The following is a 21,871-nucleotide window of genomic DNA, read 5'->3' on the forward strand; positions in this document are numbered from 1 at the left end:
AATAAATAAATTGTCATATAACCATTCTTTCCAAGAAATGATGAACAGTGTATTTTACGAAAAGTAATTTTTGTAAAGACAGAGATTCATATAGAATTTAAACCCACTCTCTAAAGTAAATATATGTATCTCATTGCTAAAAAAAATTTAAAGGTAAAGCAATGATTTTAAAACTTATAAAATGTTTAAAAATATTACACACAAAATTTTATTTTGTAAAATTCTTCACACTACTATTTTTCAACTTTTGTTTCCAAAAAGTGTCCCTCAAAAATTCGACGGTTATTAACTGATAGCACTGATCTACATAATTTAACATTCTGTCTGTAAAATGAGTTTGAATAGCTGTTTGTTTTGAATCTCAATTTCAATCTTTGATCTAATTATTTTTGTGAAACAATCAAGGTATTTTTGTTACAAGAAACTTACTGTTCATACTATTGGAAAAAAAGTAAATTTATTTAAGATACTCACAGGTAAAAATCTAAGGCAAAGTGCTTTTTGAGTACTTTTGTACTGAATTTTATCGAGTAAACCTTCTTTTAAGTGTTTAGCAGCAGTTGGCAAGCGTATTTGAATCCCATTCCTCTTGATAACGATTTCCTAATTTTAAAATATTCTGGTAAAATTCGTTTTCCAGGTTTATCGCTCAATGCAACGACAATTTTGTTAATAAGTCCAAATGTGCATCTAAAAAATAAATTTTTTGGAACAGGTTATATTCCAGAGTCTTACAATTTTAAAAGAGTTCGACAGTTTCGTAGTATTCTAAGTTTATCTATTGTAAAGAAATTGAACTGCCTGAGATGGTATTTACATTAAAAACCATTTATTAATTGCATATTTGCTTTTATTTTTAACGCAAAAAAATTCTAAACATGAAGAGAAACTTTTTTCGTGATATTAGGATTTAGCATAGAAAAGCACACAAAAAACCGCCAAATTTATCCTTTTAACGAAATCAATTGGCCCCAATGTAACGAATTGCTGTCTTGTGTACAATTGATTAAAGTTTTAGTAAAAAAAAAAGGTTTAGTTTAGCTGATAGAGGATAACTGATAAGATATCAAGCCTATTAAAATTATTTAAATCGAAGTTAAGGGAAACAAATAATGGTTATTTTAAGCGACATCAATATATTTAAATAGTTTGGTAACTTAACTTAATTAAATTGAATTTCTGCTGAAATCGGGATAAATGACAAAATCTGTAACTGAATTTTCTTTTAATCTGTAACTGAACTGAACATAATCTGAACTGACATAAATCTGTAACTGAATTTTCTTCCATATGTTACCTGTGTATACAAATAAAAATTATTTTCTTTTAGATGCCAGCAAAAATATTAATATTCAAACAATGATTTAAATTTGTGCAACAATTAAGGGCTCACAATACCTTTGAGACAATTTTTTTAAATAAAGGTATAATCTTTCATTTTGAGGACGCTTTGCATGCTTATTTAACTTATAATCAATAATTTATCGTCAAAAAATAATCAAATTTTTTAATTTCTTATAATTTGAAAATAATTTGAAATTTTTAAATCCCTATGGCTTTTCTATTTTAACACATTTTCAAAAAAACTCGTTTTTCTTAGTGTTTACAATATCCATCTTAACAATTTTATGCATTCATTTGCTGATATGTCAATTAGAATATTTTTTTATAGATTATTTTGTAAAAAAATAGAAAAAAAGGTTAAAAATTCCTGTTCGGTATATATAACATGCTGTAAAAATTGTAGTACCTCGTAAAATGCTTATTCCATGCATAGTTTAAATAAGTGCATTATACTTAAGGTAAAAAGGTTTACTTCAAAGCTTTTTCTTAAATAAAAAAAATTCCTTCGGGATTTAGTAAAGATTAAAACACAAAACCATGATCTATGAATAAAAGCATTTTAAAGTCTGTCTGCTGAGCAAGTTTCTGCATTAGGGCAATCTAAAATCAGTCATAACTTTTTTGAAAATGTCGATAGAGAAAGGATTTTTTTTCAGTACATTTGAAATAGTTTGAAGCTTTTTTTATAACCAATTAAAAAATTTCCATATTTTGGTCATTTTTTGGGTACTGTGACCATTTTACCAATTTTACCAATCATACCAATTGTATTAAAAAAAAGTTTTTTACTTAAATAAAGTCGTTAGTGTATTTAGCTTCAAATAAAGATAAATGTCATTTGAAAAAATCAGTTCTTATTAAAAATACGTATGATATCTTGCCAGCGAACATTCGTAGACGATTTTTACATTGTTTTATCGTATTTAATAAATAATTATTCAGTAAATTATAATGAAACCTGGTCAAGGTCAAAATAGAATTGCATTGTCTAAAGACAGCAAACCAAAATTTGCAAAATTACTATTTAAATTACAGTCATAAAATATTCCAAAATATCCCATATGCTACATTGTATATGTTACATGGCTGCATGCTTCATTGTGTATCCCATATACTACATTGTGTCCCATATATATACATTGTAATAGATTTTTATGTTATAAAATCATTCATTTTCTCAAATCAATTTCTTATAAAAAAAATAACAAGCATTAACTTATTAAAACATCAGTTATATGCACAGTATTAAAATCTTCATGAATATAAATGAAACCACACTTTTCCTAACTGACTAAAATATTTTAAAAAATAGATTTATTTATTTTTAAATTATTTATAAATGAAGGTAGTTTAGTTAGAATTTCGAAAAACAGTTACTTTAAATCTGTTTCTTTAAATCAAACTATTTTTTAATACAACTAATTTTTCCAATCTTAATTGCACGATTCAACATTATACTAGAGATTGTTGGAACTTGAACAGTATCTTTACTTGAATTATTGTTCGATATTTAATAAAAATACTTAAAAGTAATATATTTATCAAAATCTCAGTAAATATGTAAAAAATCAGTTGCGCAAGTAATATCCAAAAACTGAACAAAGTGTTTTGGTGAATAATGTCTGAATGACATAGTTCTTAGAAACTAAAATATCAAGATATAAATATATTTAAGCTTCATTGTATTTAATATTCATTCTAAGATAATATTCAATGTGAATAATTGTGATTAAATTCATAAATATGCGAAGCAAAGGAAAAAGTATGGTCAAAATTACCTGAATATGGTAAAATTTAATTTTTTTTTGATGCTATGGGAGCACCAAAAATGGTCAAATATTTTTTGGAGCTAATTTGTTAAGCTAATGAAGTCAAATCAATGAAAAATTTTTGTTTTATAATATGTAATAAAATTTCCGGTAAAAAGTGCGGTAAAATCAGATGAATTTATCATGGTATAAAAGTTATTTATTCGATTAAATGCTGAAAAAGTACCAAATGAATCCTTTAAATGCCATATATTTTGATTTTATTAATAATTTTTTTTCTAGAAATGTCATTACCATACAGTACGATAATTTTTATAGAAATATTTTTCTGTATAATGAATTAAGCATTAAGAGCATAATATGAGTATTCATTCTGTATAATGAATTAAGAATTAAGCATTTCTGAATAAAGCTTTAAATAAATATGAGTTAGATGGCTAAAATATTTATAATTCTCAAATGATTTAAAATTCTATTTGTACTTTAAAAGTGCTTTAGATATTTCATTTAATAATCTACCTTTCAATTATCTTTACATTAAAATATCATATTTCAAATAAATGTATTTTACATTATAATTGCTATATATTGCAAAATAAGAAAAATATCGAGTTTGTTAGCATATTTTAAAAAGCAAAAATAAAGGAAATAAAATTTTAGAAAAACAAACAAACAAGAAAAACTAACATTAAAGAACTTAAAACACTGAAGTGTACGTTTTTTTATACAAATTTCTTTTTTTGTACAAATATTACATCAGGGGAATGATACTGTTGAGTTTGGTTTCCGCATTTTTTGCATTAGTTTAGTTATTAACAAAAAATTCCAAAGTTTGATAAGTTTCCCTCGCGAATTTCAAGAATTCTAAATGAAAAGAACTCTTAAAAGAAACAAAAGTTTCAATTCCTTTGAAAAATAAAAACTGCTTTAATAATTAATTTTCAAATAATACTTTACTTACCTTGCTTTTCCGCAAAACTTATTCTGTTTTTCTCCCTTCGTTAACAATGAAAAAGAAGAAAGATATTGGAATTTGGAAAAGACAATCATAGAATATGGTTTCAGTTTTTCTTAAAGAATTTCTTTATCATTATGATTATTTTTAACATTTTCTTCTTAGTTCAAGATAGAATCTAATTTTTCCATTTCCTTTTATTAAAGTTTTAAAAAAAAGTGAACTATTCGATCTCTATCTTTACCCTAACTACCGCAATGAAAGAGCGAAGACAAAAAATTTTCGTTAAAATAGGAGGAAAAAAATGTTTTCTTATGAAAATTAATCTTTAAAGAAAAAATGCTTCTATTCGTATGGAATAAGTGCTATTAAAATGTTGAGAAAAATTTAATCACGTCGTTTTGTTTTTAAATATGTAGTAGGAACGAATTAAATTATGAATAAAATTAGCTTTATTACTTTTATAGAACTAATTTGATATTATATGTCAGTCAAACTTTTGTAACATGGATTTACATTTGAAAGACATTGTTAAATATTTTGTTGTCTAATTTGATTATTTTAAAAGAATCCTGAATTTACTCTTTGCTGAAAAGAAAACCATCATTGTTTATTATCACTTAAATAAACATGTCGTTATTGATATTTTTTTATTTACTACATTATTTATACCGAAAGTTAAATTCGTTCTTTTTTTCTGAAACTACTATTGTATTTTTTATTTGTTAGGACAGACATTATAGATTTGTTTTATTACAATAACTACAACATATACTTATTAGAATATATGTATATATTTTGCTTAAGTAAAAATTAATTTATATTAAAGTTGAATTCAATATTTTTAAAAGTAATCACTCAAGCAAATAAGAGGAACCCCAAAAGATAATGTTTTATGTCTATTTTCATTCGGATCGTCCTTAGATGAATTCTGAGAATTATTAAGTTTTGACAAATCAATAACATGAAAAATCAGATTTTCTCGTGAGTTATTATACAGTAAAGATGGACTGCGCTAGGGAAAAGTGGCTCCCGTCCACGCTTAGATGATAAAGAAAACAAATAAAATTATAGTGTAGAAGATGACTTAAATACTTGTGAGGAAATATTGATTGGGAAGGGTATTTAAGGAAAAAAAATGGAATTTGTCGTATAACTCGACATTTAAATTTTATTTCTCTTCAACATTAAAAATTAAAATTTTTTTAAAAAATTTCCAGATGTTGTAAAAAATCTTGAAAATCTTTTTTTTCCTCATAATCAACTCTTATGCAGACAAACAAATTCCCTTGTTTGGTCTTCAAATATAATTTTCCCCATTTTTTATCACGCAATAATAAACATATTTTTAAACATTGTAACACCTGATTTCTTATACGACGAGACGAAAAAAAGATTCTATTAAGAAAGTGGTTATGTTTTTTAACTAAATAAATATTTTCTTCTGATAGCTACTAGTTGATTTTTGAAAAGAATAAAAATAATTTGCTTAATATGAAAATAGTCCCATTTCAGATAAAAATAATTTTTGTAATTCATGAGATGTATATGTCACGCTAACACAACATGAGTTTCATACTCTTCTGATTTTTACAATTGGTGATTTTCCTTCAATTATTATTGAATTTTATATTAGTTAAAATATTATTTAATACATATTTTCATCATGATAAAATAAATATATGTAATATTGCCCAATCTATTTCTATTAGCCTACATCGATTTCCCATTGTAATTAAAAATTTCAAGGGTAGTTTAGAATAAATCAAAAGGAATGAAAAGTAAAGTTTAACTAAAATTAAACTTTTAATATATAGAGTTTTAACATTTAACATAATTATAATTAATAGGGTATCAACTAATAGGGTTTTATTTAATAGGACATAATATTTTCCTCACAACAGTTTATTTTTAGAATTCAGAAAAATTCTCTTCCAGATTAGAATAAATTTCGTAGAATTTTCGAAATTCGCGAAACGTATATGTCATGATAAGTCAACATTAATTTCATACTTTCTTAATTCATACAATTGGAGATTTTCAAAATAGACATGATTTTTCTTAAATTATCACTGCATTTTATTAGTTAGAATATAATCTAATACATATATATATTATAATGATGTAAAATCAGATTTTCCATTGCCATTAAATTTTTTAAAAGTAGCATAGCAAAAATTAAAAAAGAATAAAGAATAAAGGTACAATTTAATAGAAAATAATAATCTGCTTTTTGTTATAATAGTCGAGTTTTTGAATATAAAAAATAAGGAATATTGCACGAAACCAATAAACGTAGGCGTGAGTTGAACTGAATTTTTTTCTTTCTGTCACATTTTTTTCTGATTTTATTTTCTTATTTTACGATTTGAGAGCAAAATGACTGAGATATAATGAATGGAGCTGATGATCATAGAGAGTGATCATTATTTTAGAAGTAGCAGTAGGTTTTTTGGTACAAACCACAGTGATAGCAAAATTTATCACCAGCATTTGTTTTCTCAAAGATTAAATTCATTTTCTCCTTAGACAAAATTGAAAGGTTTTGTTGGTTTTTCTTTTTATGTAATTACAATAGAGGCTAGTTGAAATAGATCAAAAACACATTTTAAAAACATGTTTCTCTTACAGTCAATGCTCATTTTCTCAATTTAATTCAAAATTGAAATAAATGAGGGTGGCACTTCAGTGTAATAGGTAAAAAGTTATAACAAGTAGGAATTATTATAAAAAGATTATTTTTTTCAAGTGGAAAAAGGATAATTATAAATCAATCGATAGATACAAAGTCATCTATATTCCTTTTCTTAGACAGAATTGAGATATTTTGCTGCTTTTTCTTTTAATCTAATTACCGTGGAGGCTAGTTGGTTAAAATCAACAGTACATTTTAAAGAAGTTTGTTTCAATGCCAATACTTAGTTTTTCGATTGAATTTCAAAATCAAAATAAGTGAGAATAATGTTTGTTTGTAAATGGATAAACAACGATAAAAATTGTAGAAATCGGAAATAATTATATGAATATAATTCTTTGCAAATAGAAAAACGTAATTATGAATCAAGCGAGAAAAATGAGTTCATCTAACTAAAGAGGTAAGATCTTAGTGAGTACAGGGTGTTTCACAATCAACAACCTTAATACGAACTTCCGATCTAACTGCAATGAAGAATTCAGGCCTTAGGGATCACAAATTAATATTAGTGAGGGAAAAACAAAGCTGATTTAAAATCCTGCAATTTTCATTTATGAACGTAATATTGTAAATATCAGATTCAGTTTGGTTGTCATATCGAATGCGGTGGTGATTCTTAAAATCACCTTGCACCCGCTTTAAGTTTAAGCATTGAAACATATCTCGAAGTTTTTTGAAACATATCTTGAAGTTAGTTGATCCCATCAACTTAAATAATATTTTGTAAGGTTTTGATAAAGATTTCTTTCTTCTTAGATATAAGATTGTTGTTATTAATATTTTGAAATGCATTTTTAAAAACAATATACAGTATGTATTTAAAGAGTGGCATTACTAAGTTCGTAGGAACATGTCTTGAAATAGCAAATAAATATAAATAAGACTAATAAAAATAGCATAGATTTTCTTTTGACTCCCCAAAATATTAAAGCATTCTTAATTTAAATCAGCATTTCCAATAGAAAGTTCGTAAGCATGTTTTTTTAACGGCGTTCTAACTCAAATGATGGTCAATTTTGTAGAGTGCATAAGTTTATTTTTCTTTATTAAACTATGAAGGCTCTTTTTTTAAAAAATAATTAATGCGAAAATAATATTATATAAATTAAATAAATATAAAACTAAAAATAATAATAATTAAATTAAAAAAATTGTTTTATATATATATATATATATATATATATATATATATATATATATATATATATATATATATATATATATATATATATATATATATATATATATATATATATATATATATATATATATATATATATATATTTATATATATATATATAATTTTATCACTGGTGAAAGTTCAAAAACATTGATTTACATACAGAAAATTGATTATGGATACTGAGTCATAAACATTGTTTACAGTACAACTTATGTATTTTTCCTGATAGATTACCGCATGTAAAGACGACAAGGAAATTCGCTCAACTTATCTCCGCTTATTTCTCATTTCTTTATTTTAATACTAAATTGTTTCTATTAGTAGAATGACTTAAAAAACTTTTTACCATTTCAAAAATATTTGAAAGTTCAAGGATTTTGCTTTTATTGCAAGGATATTTTTCGATAATTTCTTACTAAATATGTGTACATTAAAAATAAAAATATAACACGAGTTTTCAATTTAAAATGAAAATATTCTCTTGATGTCTGCGCACTGAATACTTTACTTCTTGATCTGTTTCAGTGATTTTACTGGAAGATAGAAATTTTAATTTTAATAATTGGATTGATTGTTGTAATTTTCTAATTTCTAGAAAATGAAAGAAAGCATTGAATGAAAAAAACTTTTGCTAGCTTCTTTATTCTTTTAAAATACTTTGAAGATGAATTCGGTAATAACACGTATGGAATGAGTTTTCGTGTTTAAAAAATTATTCTAAAGTTTCGTAACCTTAAATTTAAACAATTAGAAGCTGGGTACAATAGAACGCATTTTAGTGCATAAAACAAAGCAAGAAAGGTTTCATAATGTTAATGTGTTCATTAATAAATGAGCAAATAATTTTCGTAGGTTAACATGTGAGAGAAAAAACCTTTAATGATACTTTAAAATAACCTGAAAATAAATCTTATGCTGCCTTTTTGGCTATCATCGTCTTCCGGTAGTGGGTGATTAATTGATTGTGAACAATAACAAGATTCCTTAACCTGAGCTCCAACTTAAATAAGTACGGTAAATCTCCCCACTTATGTAATGTTTACGAGACGAAACATGAAAAAGCTTGACGGTAAAAAAATATTTGTAAATAAGATTTTTTTAAACTTACACGTAATTTTATCATTCGTACGTTTTTTTATTTTCTTATTTATTTACTTTTTTTTCAGTTTTAAAAGGTCATAAAGCATAAATCTGTTTAAAGAAGATATCTAGACCTAAATAGAAGGAAAGGGCTATCATTATTTGAGTTCCTCTTTCTTTTTATTTCATATTTTTAGCTAAAATTAAATAGATTTACAAAATGAATGGTATATAACCCTAGTCATATTGTAAAAAGGTTAAAGTACAATTAAAAAAACAATAGTGAGTGATTTTAAAGCTTAGACAAAAAAAGTTGAAAATAGTAGCAGGGAAATCATATTAGGATTTTTAAATGTTATGATCAACTGGACTTATCTTAACATAGTTAACCATCCATAGCAGAGCCGTGAGGGCTCAGGAGATAAAGTTCTCACCTCTTAACTTGATAAATCGGGTTCGGATCCCAGTGATAGATTGCTGATACGAATTTGCTACTGATACTAGCATTCACTTTGATACTTGCGTCGACTGCAGTGCTGACGTCAAAAACTATCCTCGGTGGTAGACGGATTATGGGTTAGAGTCCCATCGTCACCAGGTTAACCGTGGGAGCTTTTCATGGTTTTCATCTCCATGTTACGCAAATGCCGGTTAGTTCCCTAAAAAAATCCTCAACGATGGCAAATTTCTCACAATACTAGTCAGGTATTCCCCTGTCTCCTGAAATGGGCGGAAGGCTGCGGAGTTGAACAATGGTAGTCATAAACTCAAAATTGGATCAGTTGTTCAAAGTTTTCCTTTTACCTTTTCCTTAATTTCAATATGTTTCAACGCATTAGTCATTCAACTGTTGTTTAGACAAAAAGCACTGTGTTTTGAACATGTAAAACCTGATGATATTTTCCTCATTTACATCTTAAAGAAGTATTTTGTTTCAAGTGATAAAAGTCTTTCATCTTTTTTATAATAATTGGGATTGCCATTTTGATGCTGAATATATCTATCCACTTTGTGAGTTTTAGTTGTTTCCTTTTGCGTACGTTTAAAAAAATAATTCTTTTAGAATGATCCCCACACATGATTGATCAGTTTCATTTTCTATTTTTTTTCAAGTTTTGTATTGTAGAAAAATTGCATTCTGCATGATTATGGTAAAAAGTTAGAATTAAAAAAAAATCCATTGTGGTCTCGAAAATTAAAAAAAAGGCTCACATCTATTTACATTTATTTTTTAATCAGATAAGATACTTAAATAGGAAGCCTTTCATTAAAAATTTATGATGAATTGTAAAAATGTGGAATTTAAAAAAGTTCCGGTTCGGAAAAATTATAATCCTTAGAAAAAATTATAAATGTCCTGATTCAGTTTTTTTAATCGATATATTCACGCTGGCGTTCTTTGAAAATAGTATTTTACATAAGCGATGCAAATTTTTCACAAATGTATCTTAAAAGTTTAGTAAAAATAATCTTCATATAAATTTTTCTGATATGACGCCATGCATATTCTTTGAGTTTCATTCATTTTTTAACAGAATATTTCATGACCCTAATGGAAAAAAGGCAATTTTATAGATCCAGAAAAAGTTTGTTAGAGGAAGGGAAAAAGAGGAGACTTTTTGACAGACAGAATAAAATATAGGAAACTTTATATCAATAATATATTTAACTTCACGCGTCCAGTTTTGCTTCTTGCTACCAAGCAGTCTGTCTGGGATTTTATGCTTCTGAGTGTTGAAAAGTTTAGAAAGACATAGATAAATTATTTTTGTTTCATATATAGATTATTCAAACAGAATTAGAAAAGTTTATATGAACAGCTCTCATATAACAAACCTGAATCATTGGTTTTATGCATTTTCTGTTAAATATTGGTATTTTCACGAAAGTTTTAAGAGCATTATGAAAGCGTTTTTAAGGTCATGGTAAGCAGAACTGGTTAACTTAATCATTGTTGTTCATTGAATCGATGACGATTATTATACAAGCTGCATAATATTGGCCAGATTTCTTTCATGCCTGAGAATCAGAATAAATCTTATTTTAAAAGCTCTTCCCTGAAGTTAGTTATCTCAAAATACTCATAATTTAAAGCTATTATAAGTTGGACTGAAAATTACACTCTAATCCTCTGTCTGTAGCGATTGTTAGGCTATCATTAAACGAAAACGGAAAAAAAAAATTTCTGAACGTTGACAACCACCCTCGTTCTGTTGATGATGCATAAATTATGACTGTAATATTTTTACTTGTTGGTTTTCAGCATGAGCTTGCATATTCGAATCACAAAGTATAATAATTGGATCCATTGTGTTTCTCTCAGTTCATTTAAGTTAATCATTTTAATTCAACAGAGCAAAATAAAAGTTAATAAGAAAGAAAGAAAATATGTATATATTTTAGCTGAGCTTAATGCATATTCTAAAAAAGATTAAAAACAGCTAAAAAAATAATCAGAGACCTTAGAACAAATTCGTTCAATACGGTTTTGTTAAATGACGTCAGTCTGATAAGCATATCTGGATGAGACATTACTTGACCTCTTCGTTCTGAATGGCATGCAACGCCCCCAGCTGGTAACGTTGCATTCGGTCAATGGTAGCAGATCTTTCTTCAAAACAGCTCGGACACATGGTTAATTTAATTTCAAACCGTTGGATACATGGTTGTCCCTCACCATTGGACACATTGCTCGACACATGGTTGATTCTATCGTTCACCCTTCTTCTACATGTTAACATGGCTCTTCCCAATTTACTATACCATGCGGTACTCAAGAAACTTCAACAGGAATTTTGCCTGCAGATTTTCTCAGAAAACATAACTGATCTCCACCAATTACATCTACTTCTGCGTTTCTGGTTGCAGTCGTATTACACGGATAGAAAAAATTCTGGTAAAAATGCGGTATTGCATAGTTATGGCATTTCTGATAGAAAAAAAAACATAATTCTGGTAATAAAAAACAGATTATACGTCATCTAAACCATGTAGTTTCTCAATTCAATATGGTAACAGCTTATCGGAAATTCAGGTTATCGAAATTATAGTATTTATACCACATAATTAATAAAAAATACAAAACTGGAAATTAAATTTATTCGAATAAATCGTTTTATGAGAGACTCTGAAGTGTCATAGTAAAGTTATAAAATTTTTTCACTAATACCAAATTTTTTTAAAATTATAAAACCATATTTTATGGTTAATTTTAACAAAACCATTACAAAAACTCTCTTTAGGTAAAAATTATCGAGTTTTTGATGAATTGAGTCAGAAAAACAATACATTTTACCATATTTTGTTATATTTGACTATACTTTATTTTACAGAGTATAAATGCCAGGTTTTCAATAATTCTTGGAAAAAAATACTTAATAAAATTGTGCAGAACTGTAAATATTGTGCTAATTTTTTGGTATTTCATTTATAATTTAATATTTATCACTATTATTACTAAATAGATTCTTAATGATCAAGTCGAGATATTCGTTTTCAGATTTTCAATAACAGAAATAAGGACATAATCAATTACTTATATGGTTATGTTTCATGGATTATTAATTGAAATAAAATGGAAATGAAAGCTTCTATTACTTCAGATTTCAAATGTTATTTTAGCATAAACATTAATATAAGTTAAAAAAATAAACCTGCTTTAATATTAGCTGAATTTACATATATTTCTGACAGCAATAGAAAGTGTACTTTAGCAAAATTAATTTTCCAAGCTCCAAGCGGGAATCCGTTCCATAATTAGATTTATTGTGCTTTAATTTTTCTGACGTTTTTCTATATTAATTCCCAATTTATAATATTTGCATATATTGATGCAAACTGATTTTATATAGCAATATTAATTATGCGATTCATATTGTTTTATATAGTTTTGTTCAACAGGGAATGTGTAGAAGTTAACAAATATATATCAGAATTGGAATTACTATCATAAAACGGTTATGTATTTTAAAGTTTTGAAGGAGTTTCTTTATATCTTATATCAAATTCATAAGATTCATAAGATTTTCATAGCAAAGATTCACAAATTATAATTTATATAGTATTTACAATACAGTTTCAAAAACTTCTAAACTCAAACATTTTCCAGAACAAATTTATTGATACAACTGCTCTCTAACTGTTTATGCTAGAAATATTCATGCACAAACTAGTATGATTTAAGCATTTGCAAAGTATAAAATTCTATAAAATTAAAGTCTCTTCTTAAATTACGTCATTCATACACTAGTTAATATTATGGGAAATTTTAAGAAGAGTAAAGTTTCATCTTGATACAAGTTTTTTTTTCGTGATTAATACATCTTTAGAATGATATAACTCACTTAACGTAGAATAGCGTCAAAACCTTAGTACTTGCTTTTAATTGTATGCAGTTTTTGTGTTCACATATATGTTTATTGTAAATATTTACACTTCTAGCTAAAATTTCACCTTGCTCCCAGTTAGGCTCAAAATTGGCTCAATATGGGTCCTATAAAACATACACCGATGGACCAATATTAGGACAACTAGATTTTTAAATATTGGTCCTTTACCGGTCCAATATCTGCCTATATAGGGGTAATATAGAGCCTATATTTTCTGAATAATGAATATAAATCATCGGAAGAATCTGTCAATTCTGTAGAGAGCAGATATTGGCTATAAAGTGGCTATAAAATATTAGGGGAATCAGTCAATTCTATGTAAGCCAAATGTCAGAAAAATAACTGGCCTTTGAATCCTTATTGAGTCAAGATTCGTGAATATTGGTCCCATGAGGGCCCAAGTTATTTTGCTGCTAGGGCACATGTATCAGAAGACGATAAATGATTTAAATTGTTTTCTAATTGGTTTTCATTGCAAAGTTTAATTTTGAGTTGATATGACAAACTATGATATGAATAGCTATGAATGATGTGACTAACTGTTTTTTGAGTAACAATGTGAAAGTATTTTTTTTTAAAAAGCTAGTTATTTTCAAATAATTTGAGTTTATAGAGCCTGGGAGCTGAATGGTAATGCTTCGATCTTCCGTGTCACAAGTTCGGGGTTCTATTATCGAACCGGGTAAGGTTGACTCAATCCTTCATGCCTTCAGTGGGTTGATAAAGTGAGCACCAAGCATGATTGGGGACTAAACACTGGGGACTCTTCATTCATTTGAGCACCTAACCGAAACATAGGCGTCTGCACCTCAGAGCCCAAAGTCAAGAAAACTGGGATGAACACTGTAGGCCCTGGCCCTGAATGGGCCATTGCTCCTCTGATTCCAGTTAGAGTTCTTGAAGAAATTACTTTATTTGTTTCCTAAATTTCAAACAAAATTTATTTAGTTTGATATTTGCGTTTTAGCATTTTTATACATTACTTCCAAAATGCAATAATAAAATTTATCCTTCAGAGAGCGAAAAAACATTAACAGAACACAAATAAATTACCTTTAGAAAGTATTTACCCATGATTATCAAGAAATAAATAGTTCATAAATTTTTCATTTTATTAATCTTTATTATATTTATGAATACGTGCCATATTTTGCATACATAAAAATGTATTTATGAATGCATTTATGGAAAGTTCGAAACATTTAAAGTTTCATACTTCCTTTAAATACTAAAAAATACCAATATAAAGTTCAATTATTTTTATTATTAAATTGTTCGAGTTAATGACGAAAAACAATAAAAACTAGGTCTTACTTTCTAATCGTAAAAATTGAAAAATAGCAGAAAGTTTACAAAATATATATATACAACAAGTAAAATAAAACTAGCCTTATAAAGAAGCTAAATTTATTTTGTCACTTCTTGGGAGTTGAAAAAAAATTCTTTTCAATCTCAATACAAACTTTTGAACACATAAATAGGACTCATCAAATGAATCCTTGAGCTGGCCAAAAAGCAAATTTGAAAGCTATAAATCATGTGCATTAGGGATCTAGTCTTTGTATGTTGTGCTTTAATGAAAGGAAATTGTTAAGTATTCAAAATTTAAAGTGCGTCGAAAGTTTTGATGATATTCTAACGAACTATTAAATGATGTATTCTAGTCGAATCACTTTTGCGTTCCATATACAGACCATTGGAGTTCTCTATAATCGTGCCTTTAATTATTCGGAGGAATCAACATTCTAAAATGCGCCTGCGCCGGAGAGATCCTCTTTAATCATGTTCGTAATTGCGAGCCGTTAATGCGAATTAAAATAATTTTCACATTACGCTCTAAGTTATGCGTGAAATTCAAGCAACTACCAGGATGTTTTCGCAGTAAGTGAAATTTGCTCAGATTAATAAGCAAATGGAGTTGTGCTGTTGCTCTAATGATTCTTGAGTCCTTTACTTAGTCAGGTATTTCAACCTAACTCATTTTATTCTTATGAATATGAAGAAAAGTTTGGCTTTCAAAGGAATTATTGTTCTTTTACAATTTTAACAGTGAATATTGAAACTTAATGCTAGCTACAAGTTAGTTACTCGCATAAGCTAAACTTATTTTAATAGTTATATTCGGATCGATGTCAAAGTGACTCACTGAGTATACGTGAGTTCATTTGTTGCTCCAAAAGGAACTAATATCAGGTATAACTGGTTGATTTGTATACTACACAATAAGAAAAAGTCCTGTAATATTAAATAAAATCTTTAGCAGCAAGATTAATAGTATGCTTAAAGTGAAACATTAACAGACATTTTCTGTTACAAAACCTTACAGAAAAACTTCGTCCGGAAATTTTTTTTAATAAATCCCTGTAAGAGTTTGTGCTGTCAATGTAAAAAATTTTGATGGTGATTGCGAGTCATATGATTTTACATGTCTTGTGTCAAAATGATTAAAATTAAGGCGAATAAGTTTACTGTTAGCATATATTAAGGAAATATGCTACTGAAGATAGTGTATTACTGAAAATACTATATTAACAAAAATTTTTTGTATCAAAATCTTACATAAAAATTTCGCCCGTAGCAGATTTTTTTAACAAAGGAGCAGTAAAAGCCTGTGCTGTCGATGTTAGAAATTTTGAAGTCAGTTGCGAGTCAGATGATTATACCTGTCTTGTCTCAAAATGATTAATCAAATAAGGTAAATCAGTTTACTGTTAGATTAGATCAAGAAAAGAAGTAATTGTATGTTCACTGTGCGTGATAGCTAAGGTTGCGAAAAATATGTGTGTTGACTGCCGGCTGTGAACGAACCATGGATCTTTTGGCTCTTAGCTGGATGGTAACTCAAGGAAAGATGTTATTCACTAGGGTGGAATGAAAAATTGAATGTCCAAACTCTTAAGAAGTATAACTTAAAAATTGTTTTACATTTTTTTTAATCTATCTACATTTGCATTTGAGTTAAGTTAAAAAAATATTAATTTAACTTTCACTTAAAAATATTTTTTCTACATCGTTTTTAAGAGCATTACCTAGTGGTGTTAAAACGATTTAGAAACTATTATCTAGTGTGTTATCTAGTGTGTTCAGTATGGAAATACAATGCTGAGCTGTCCTGGCATATTTTACAAATTGTCTTGGTGATTTTTACATAGTATTCGTTTCCTCTCCATGATACCTAGCGAAACGTTTTTGTTTATAGTCAAGTGAAATATGTAAAAAAAACCTTCTAATTGTATTATTTTTAGAAATATGTAAGAGCCGAAGGATAACACGTTATCAGCCTGTAAGATGGTAATGGGATTTTTTAATTATTAAATATCACCTAAAGCTTAAATCCGATACACGAAAAGAGTCCATTTTTTCATTTATTATGGAAATTGCTTCTTTGAGAATTGAAAGTATATGGCATTAGACTTCGATTAAAGACATATCTCATAATCAAAATACGAAATTAATTATAGTTTATCACTTAAAATGCCTAGAATTCTTGAAAGAGATAGAAGAATACAGAAGATAAAAAAAATCCTTCTAACAGTAATAATTTTTTGATACTTACTCTTGTAAGTTGAAAGACTTTAAACAATGTAAATGTCCCAGTGAAAAAATATTTGTCAAAGAAGAGAAAAAAAGCTTTTGATGGATCATAAATCGGTAAAAAAATGTTAATTGGTACCTTTGATATTTTAGAAACAAAAGAATTGAGGAAAGAGATGATAGAATTCAAAAATTAGATCTTCATTATGCTTCTGTGGCAAATAGAAATAAACAAAAATATCAGGCTGTACTTTTTTTACGAAATCCTTCGATATCAAACAAAACAAAAAATATTCCAAAAGCAGAAAAAAAGTAAAAGCAAAAGCCTTAGCAACTTCTTGCGTCCAAAATAAAGCCAACGCTCTCTTTACCATGCTCATCAAAAGCATGCGACAGATCCTGAAAAATTCCAGAAAAAATTACGGTATAAATTACTGGCACTTTGGACGCATCATCTGTAAAATCCATTTTACCGTAAAATTCATTTTTCCGTAAAATTAATATAACCGTAAACAATTTACTGTAATTTTAACAATAGTTTTTACTTAATGTTTGCAATTAATACAATTTTCGGTAAATATTACTTTAAAAATTACGGTGAATCAGATGTTTTGGTCCGTAACATATTCCGGTAAAAGGGATATTAAGGTACAAAGTGCTAGTACCTTTTTACCGCAATTTGAACAGCTCGTCATGACATAAGTACAGATATTAAAATAATAATTAAATTAATAATTGAAATAATAGTTATTAAAATAAAAATTGCTTCTTGAAAAAGCAAAATAGCACAAAAAATTATTAGATAAACATTGAGGTCTTAGTATTCCAAAATCTATTTTTATCTCAGTATTCGAAAAAACAATCTTTATTTCTTTACAAGATGATTTAAATTTTATCGGTGATATTACAAAGTAAATATAGAGCATTAGATTTTTTTCTGAGCTTGATTTAAAATATTAATTTAAGCATAAAAAGCCAAAAAAAATATGTATAAAGGTAATCTGTGAACACAGATCTAATGTCTCTATTTTAATTTCGGAATAACTTAAAGATATCGGAGGAAAAATTCATAGTTTTCATTTTATAAAAAGTTTGCATTGAAAGCAATTATTTTTTTTCAGGAAAGGAAATAAATATACCCTACTAACAAGTTTATGGATGCACAATGCTTTATAACGAGATTTTTAAACATATCTAAAATAAACTATATTCTGTGCATTGAAGAAAATTTTTTTGTTATCTAAATTGCCTCCACTCAAAAGTAAAATATTGTATTGTGTTTTTGAATCTCTTCGTGCTTAAAACTAATTTTTTATTATCTTTTCTACTTTTTGGAAATAAATGTTTAAAGTCGGAAATTTCTTGATATGACCTTATTTGGAAAATTGCTTACCGCTAACAAACTCTCAGATATTATGTTCGTTAAAATATATGGAAGTTTCGAGTTCATTAATATAAAAAGGAGATCCTGAATGTCGCGAATATTTTTGATGCTAAATAAGTAATGAAATATCTGCATTTCGAAAAAATGTTCAAACATTTTTAATGCATTAATTACAGAGGAATTCTGTCAGTTATGTTCCAGTATCTTACGCTTGAAAACACAGATTTTAGGCTATTTTTTCAGTGCATCAGAAGAAAAACTAACTTCTGTAGAGTTTGTATTTCATTGATTAATACAAAAATAAATTTCCTTCACTAAAGCATAGTTAAAATTTACCAAATCAAATTAAACCAGCTAAAAATACACCCACAATTCCATCTTAAACATTATATTACTTTTCAGAAATTAGGTTATGTTGTGAACAATAAGCTCAAAAGAGGAAATTTCATTATATAGATAGCTTTCAAAAGTTTCTATTTTTTAGGTTATATTTTAGACCATTATTTAGTTATTTAATAATTCTCATGTCTTAATTTTGCAGCTCAGCTTCAGCAAAAAAAAATTCTGCTCACGAAATGTAGGGTAGATTATTATAACTATTTTCGAAATTACAAATTTTAAACGAATTTCGATTAAAATGCATAAAAAAATTTTTTTTTTATAAAAAATATCAATTTCAAACATTATAATATATGTTTCTATTTATTTTAATATCTATATATTGTTACGTAAATCATTTGAATTCAAAGTATGAAAATATATTTATGATCTCATAATTAAAAAAAAATTCCGAACTATAAAAATACCTATTTTCTTATATATTTTGCAGCACATCTTTTATAATGCTGCACAAAATGCCTCACTAACAAAACGCGTCGCAAAAATGTGGTAAAAAACTCAAATCATAAAATAACTTGATAAACTTTAGTAGCATCACATTTTTATTTTTAGTCGCATATGCTATTTTTATGTTTCTATTCTAAAAATTATATTCCTAGATTGGATTGAACATTCAGTGGTTAAAAAAAACTGCGCATAAAAAATTATAATTAGATCAAAATTTTAATTCATATGATTTGTTTTATCTTTATCATGATATCATGATGGCAACACATCCGTTTTTCAACGCCAAATTCTGATAGGTATTACACCACAGTTTTTACACTTTACCAGATATTTGATAATTTATTTTTCAGTTATTAAAGCAAGAAATACGCTTAAAGCATCGTATAATCAGTGAGATTAAAAATATTTCCTTGCAAATATTTTAGCAGTCTAATTATTATAAATGTCTATCTTTTAATGTGTTAGTTTTTACGAAAGGTTTTGTTTTGTTTGTAGGGTGGGGAACCGAAGGAAAGATTCATTCATCAAAAATCAAGCGAATTCGTCACCATCGTTATAAATGTAAGCTTATTATATATTTCTCTAACACTTAAGCACATTTACATGCATTGGTATTATAGATAAGAGTAAAAACCCTTTGTAAATATTTCAAGATGTAATATTGTTAATCGCTGTGATACTAAAAAACTGTTTTGAGAAAACGGTGATGTAACACACTAAGTAATACCCTAATATAAATCATTATCAGTAAGAGTTCGAAGTCTAAATTCAATCAAAAATGATTAAGCGTAATATTTAACGCGATAGGAAGATTGATGAGATAGATGTTTCCTTTTATTTTTTTCCAACAAAAGGGAAAAAAAGTTTAAAGTTTATAATGTTAATAATGTTAGTTTAAATTTTATTTTTAAACATATTTTGTTTATTTTTTTCTGTAAAAAATTGCGCATGAAAGAGATCATTAAAAATATCACTCTGCTGTAAGACAAATGTTACAAAATAATGCAAAAAGTTTAGTTTAAGTTATCAAGTTGAGTTCTGAAACTGTTAAGAAGAGAAAAAATTCTCACCTCCTAACTATTAAGGATAAATGTTTCTACTAAAGTGAAAAACGCAAATCAAGTATAGAAATGAACAATTGTGCTTAATTCCAGGTTTTTTCAATTTAGTCAAAGTAGCTCAAAGTATACCCTATCTTTTTGGATTCATATTTTTATTATTTTATCAAAAACAAAATTTGGTTAATTACTGCACAATGCAACAATAACATTATTTTCAATGAATATCAGTTTATTTGATTTTTTTATGACAAATAGGAAATTAACATTCAAACATTGTTTTTTTAAAATATTAACCACAGGGTGGATTCTAAATATTATAATACTTAAAAAAAAATAAGAATTAATTGTAATCGGTTATTAGCTCAATTTCTTTTTCATTATTTTTGTGGATTGGAACTTTCTATAAGTGAAGACGATTTTTGCTTGAAGCAAAACAATTAGAATAAACTTAAAGATGAAATTGAAAAGGTTTATGGTTAAATAGCTTTTAGATCATGGATTTTCTGAAAGTCGAATTGTTAAGCAATTAAAATCTCATGTGTATGTAGAACATATATATGTAGAACTATAAATTGATTATTGGATTCTAAAGATCGAAACAGGTCTGGTCCTCCACTCTCAGTTCGTAGAAAAAAGTACATTAAAGGAATTCGTGAAAATATACAAAGGCATTCACAGGGCTCTAATAATAAAATGACTGCAGAAAAAAGCGTGAGTTGAAGAACTATGCAAGTAATATGAAATGAAGAAATGGGACTTCTCCCTTTTCGCAAAAGAAAAGTTTAAAGTTTGACAACTGCACAAAAATTAAAATGATAACAAGGATGTATGGAATTGCTAAGCCGGCATGGTAAAAAAAGTGTTGGCTGAATAATTCTTTCTGATGAGAAAATAATTTGGAAAGAAAAAGTATGTTATAATGCTAAAAGATAATGTTATATATTCAGAAGCCTTCCATGATATTCCCGAAAGTGAAAGCGCAACGCTTCGGAGCAAAAATTCTGTAATAATTTAGGCTGCAGTGTCATATAACGGACAATTTCTTCTGAAATTCATCGATAAAGGGGTGCAAATCAAGGCTGAATATTGCAGAAAGGAAATATTGCCAGCATATTTAATGCCGTATGCTGACATATTGTATCCCAAAAAGGATTCGATATTTCACCAAAATTCTGCACCGTCACTCCGAGTTAAACAACACAGGCTTGGGTCCATGTCAATTGTCCGAAATTTTTTTAGCAAGACGATTGGCTTCGTTCTTCACCTGATCTAAATCCTTTAAACTATTGTGTACTGTATTCTAGAGTATAAAGCTAATGCTAAGCAACACAGAAGTTTGAAATCCTTTAGACGCTTCTTTATTGCTTAAATGGGATAAATTATCTCTAAATTTGATTCGTGCTCGACAGTGGCATTTCAACAGTGGCATGACATATTATCGTAATAGATATTATTGTAATAGATATTATCGTAATAGATATTATCGATATTAAGATATTATCGATATAGTAGTCGATAAATATGATGGTCGATTCGAATAAAAAAATTTTAAGGTAAACTTCCATTCATAGTGTTCCTCAAATTTGCGTACTTACCTTTTACCATTTAATATCTGTACAACAAAACGATTCG

The 21,871-nt window shown here is 27.2% G+C and overlaps 1 protein-coding gene across 2 annotated transcripts in view; it reads left to right on the forward strand.

Annotated features, from left to right (window-relative positions):
- Nucleotides 1-21,871, forward strand: part of LOC107449400 (lachesin-like) — a 303,582-nt gene that overhangs the window by 104,832 nt on the left and 176,879 nt on the right. Inside the window, exon 2 of one of the 2 annotated variants that reach the window (XM_087168085.1) lies at nucleotides 19,674-19,739. The exons of the other annotated variant lie outside the window; for it this stretch is intronic. Coding sequence (XP_087024211.1) covers nucleotides 19,674-19,739 — 66 coding nt within the window. The remainder of the gene's footprint in view (nucleotides 1-19,673; nucleotides 19,740-21,871) is intronic. 2 annotated transcript variants of the gene reach the window in all.

Source organism: Parasteatoda tepidariorum, chromosome 7 (assembly GCF_982258835.1).
Source record: "Parasteatoda tepidariorum strain Cologne lab strain chromosome 7, Ptep-v5.0, whole genome shotgun sequence".
Classification (NCBI taxonomy): domain Eukaryota; kingdom Metazoa; phylum Arthropoda; class Arachnida; order Araneae; family Theridiidae; genus Parasteatoda; species Parasteatoda tepidariorum.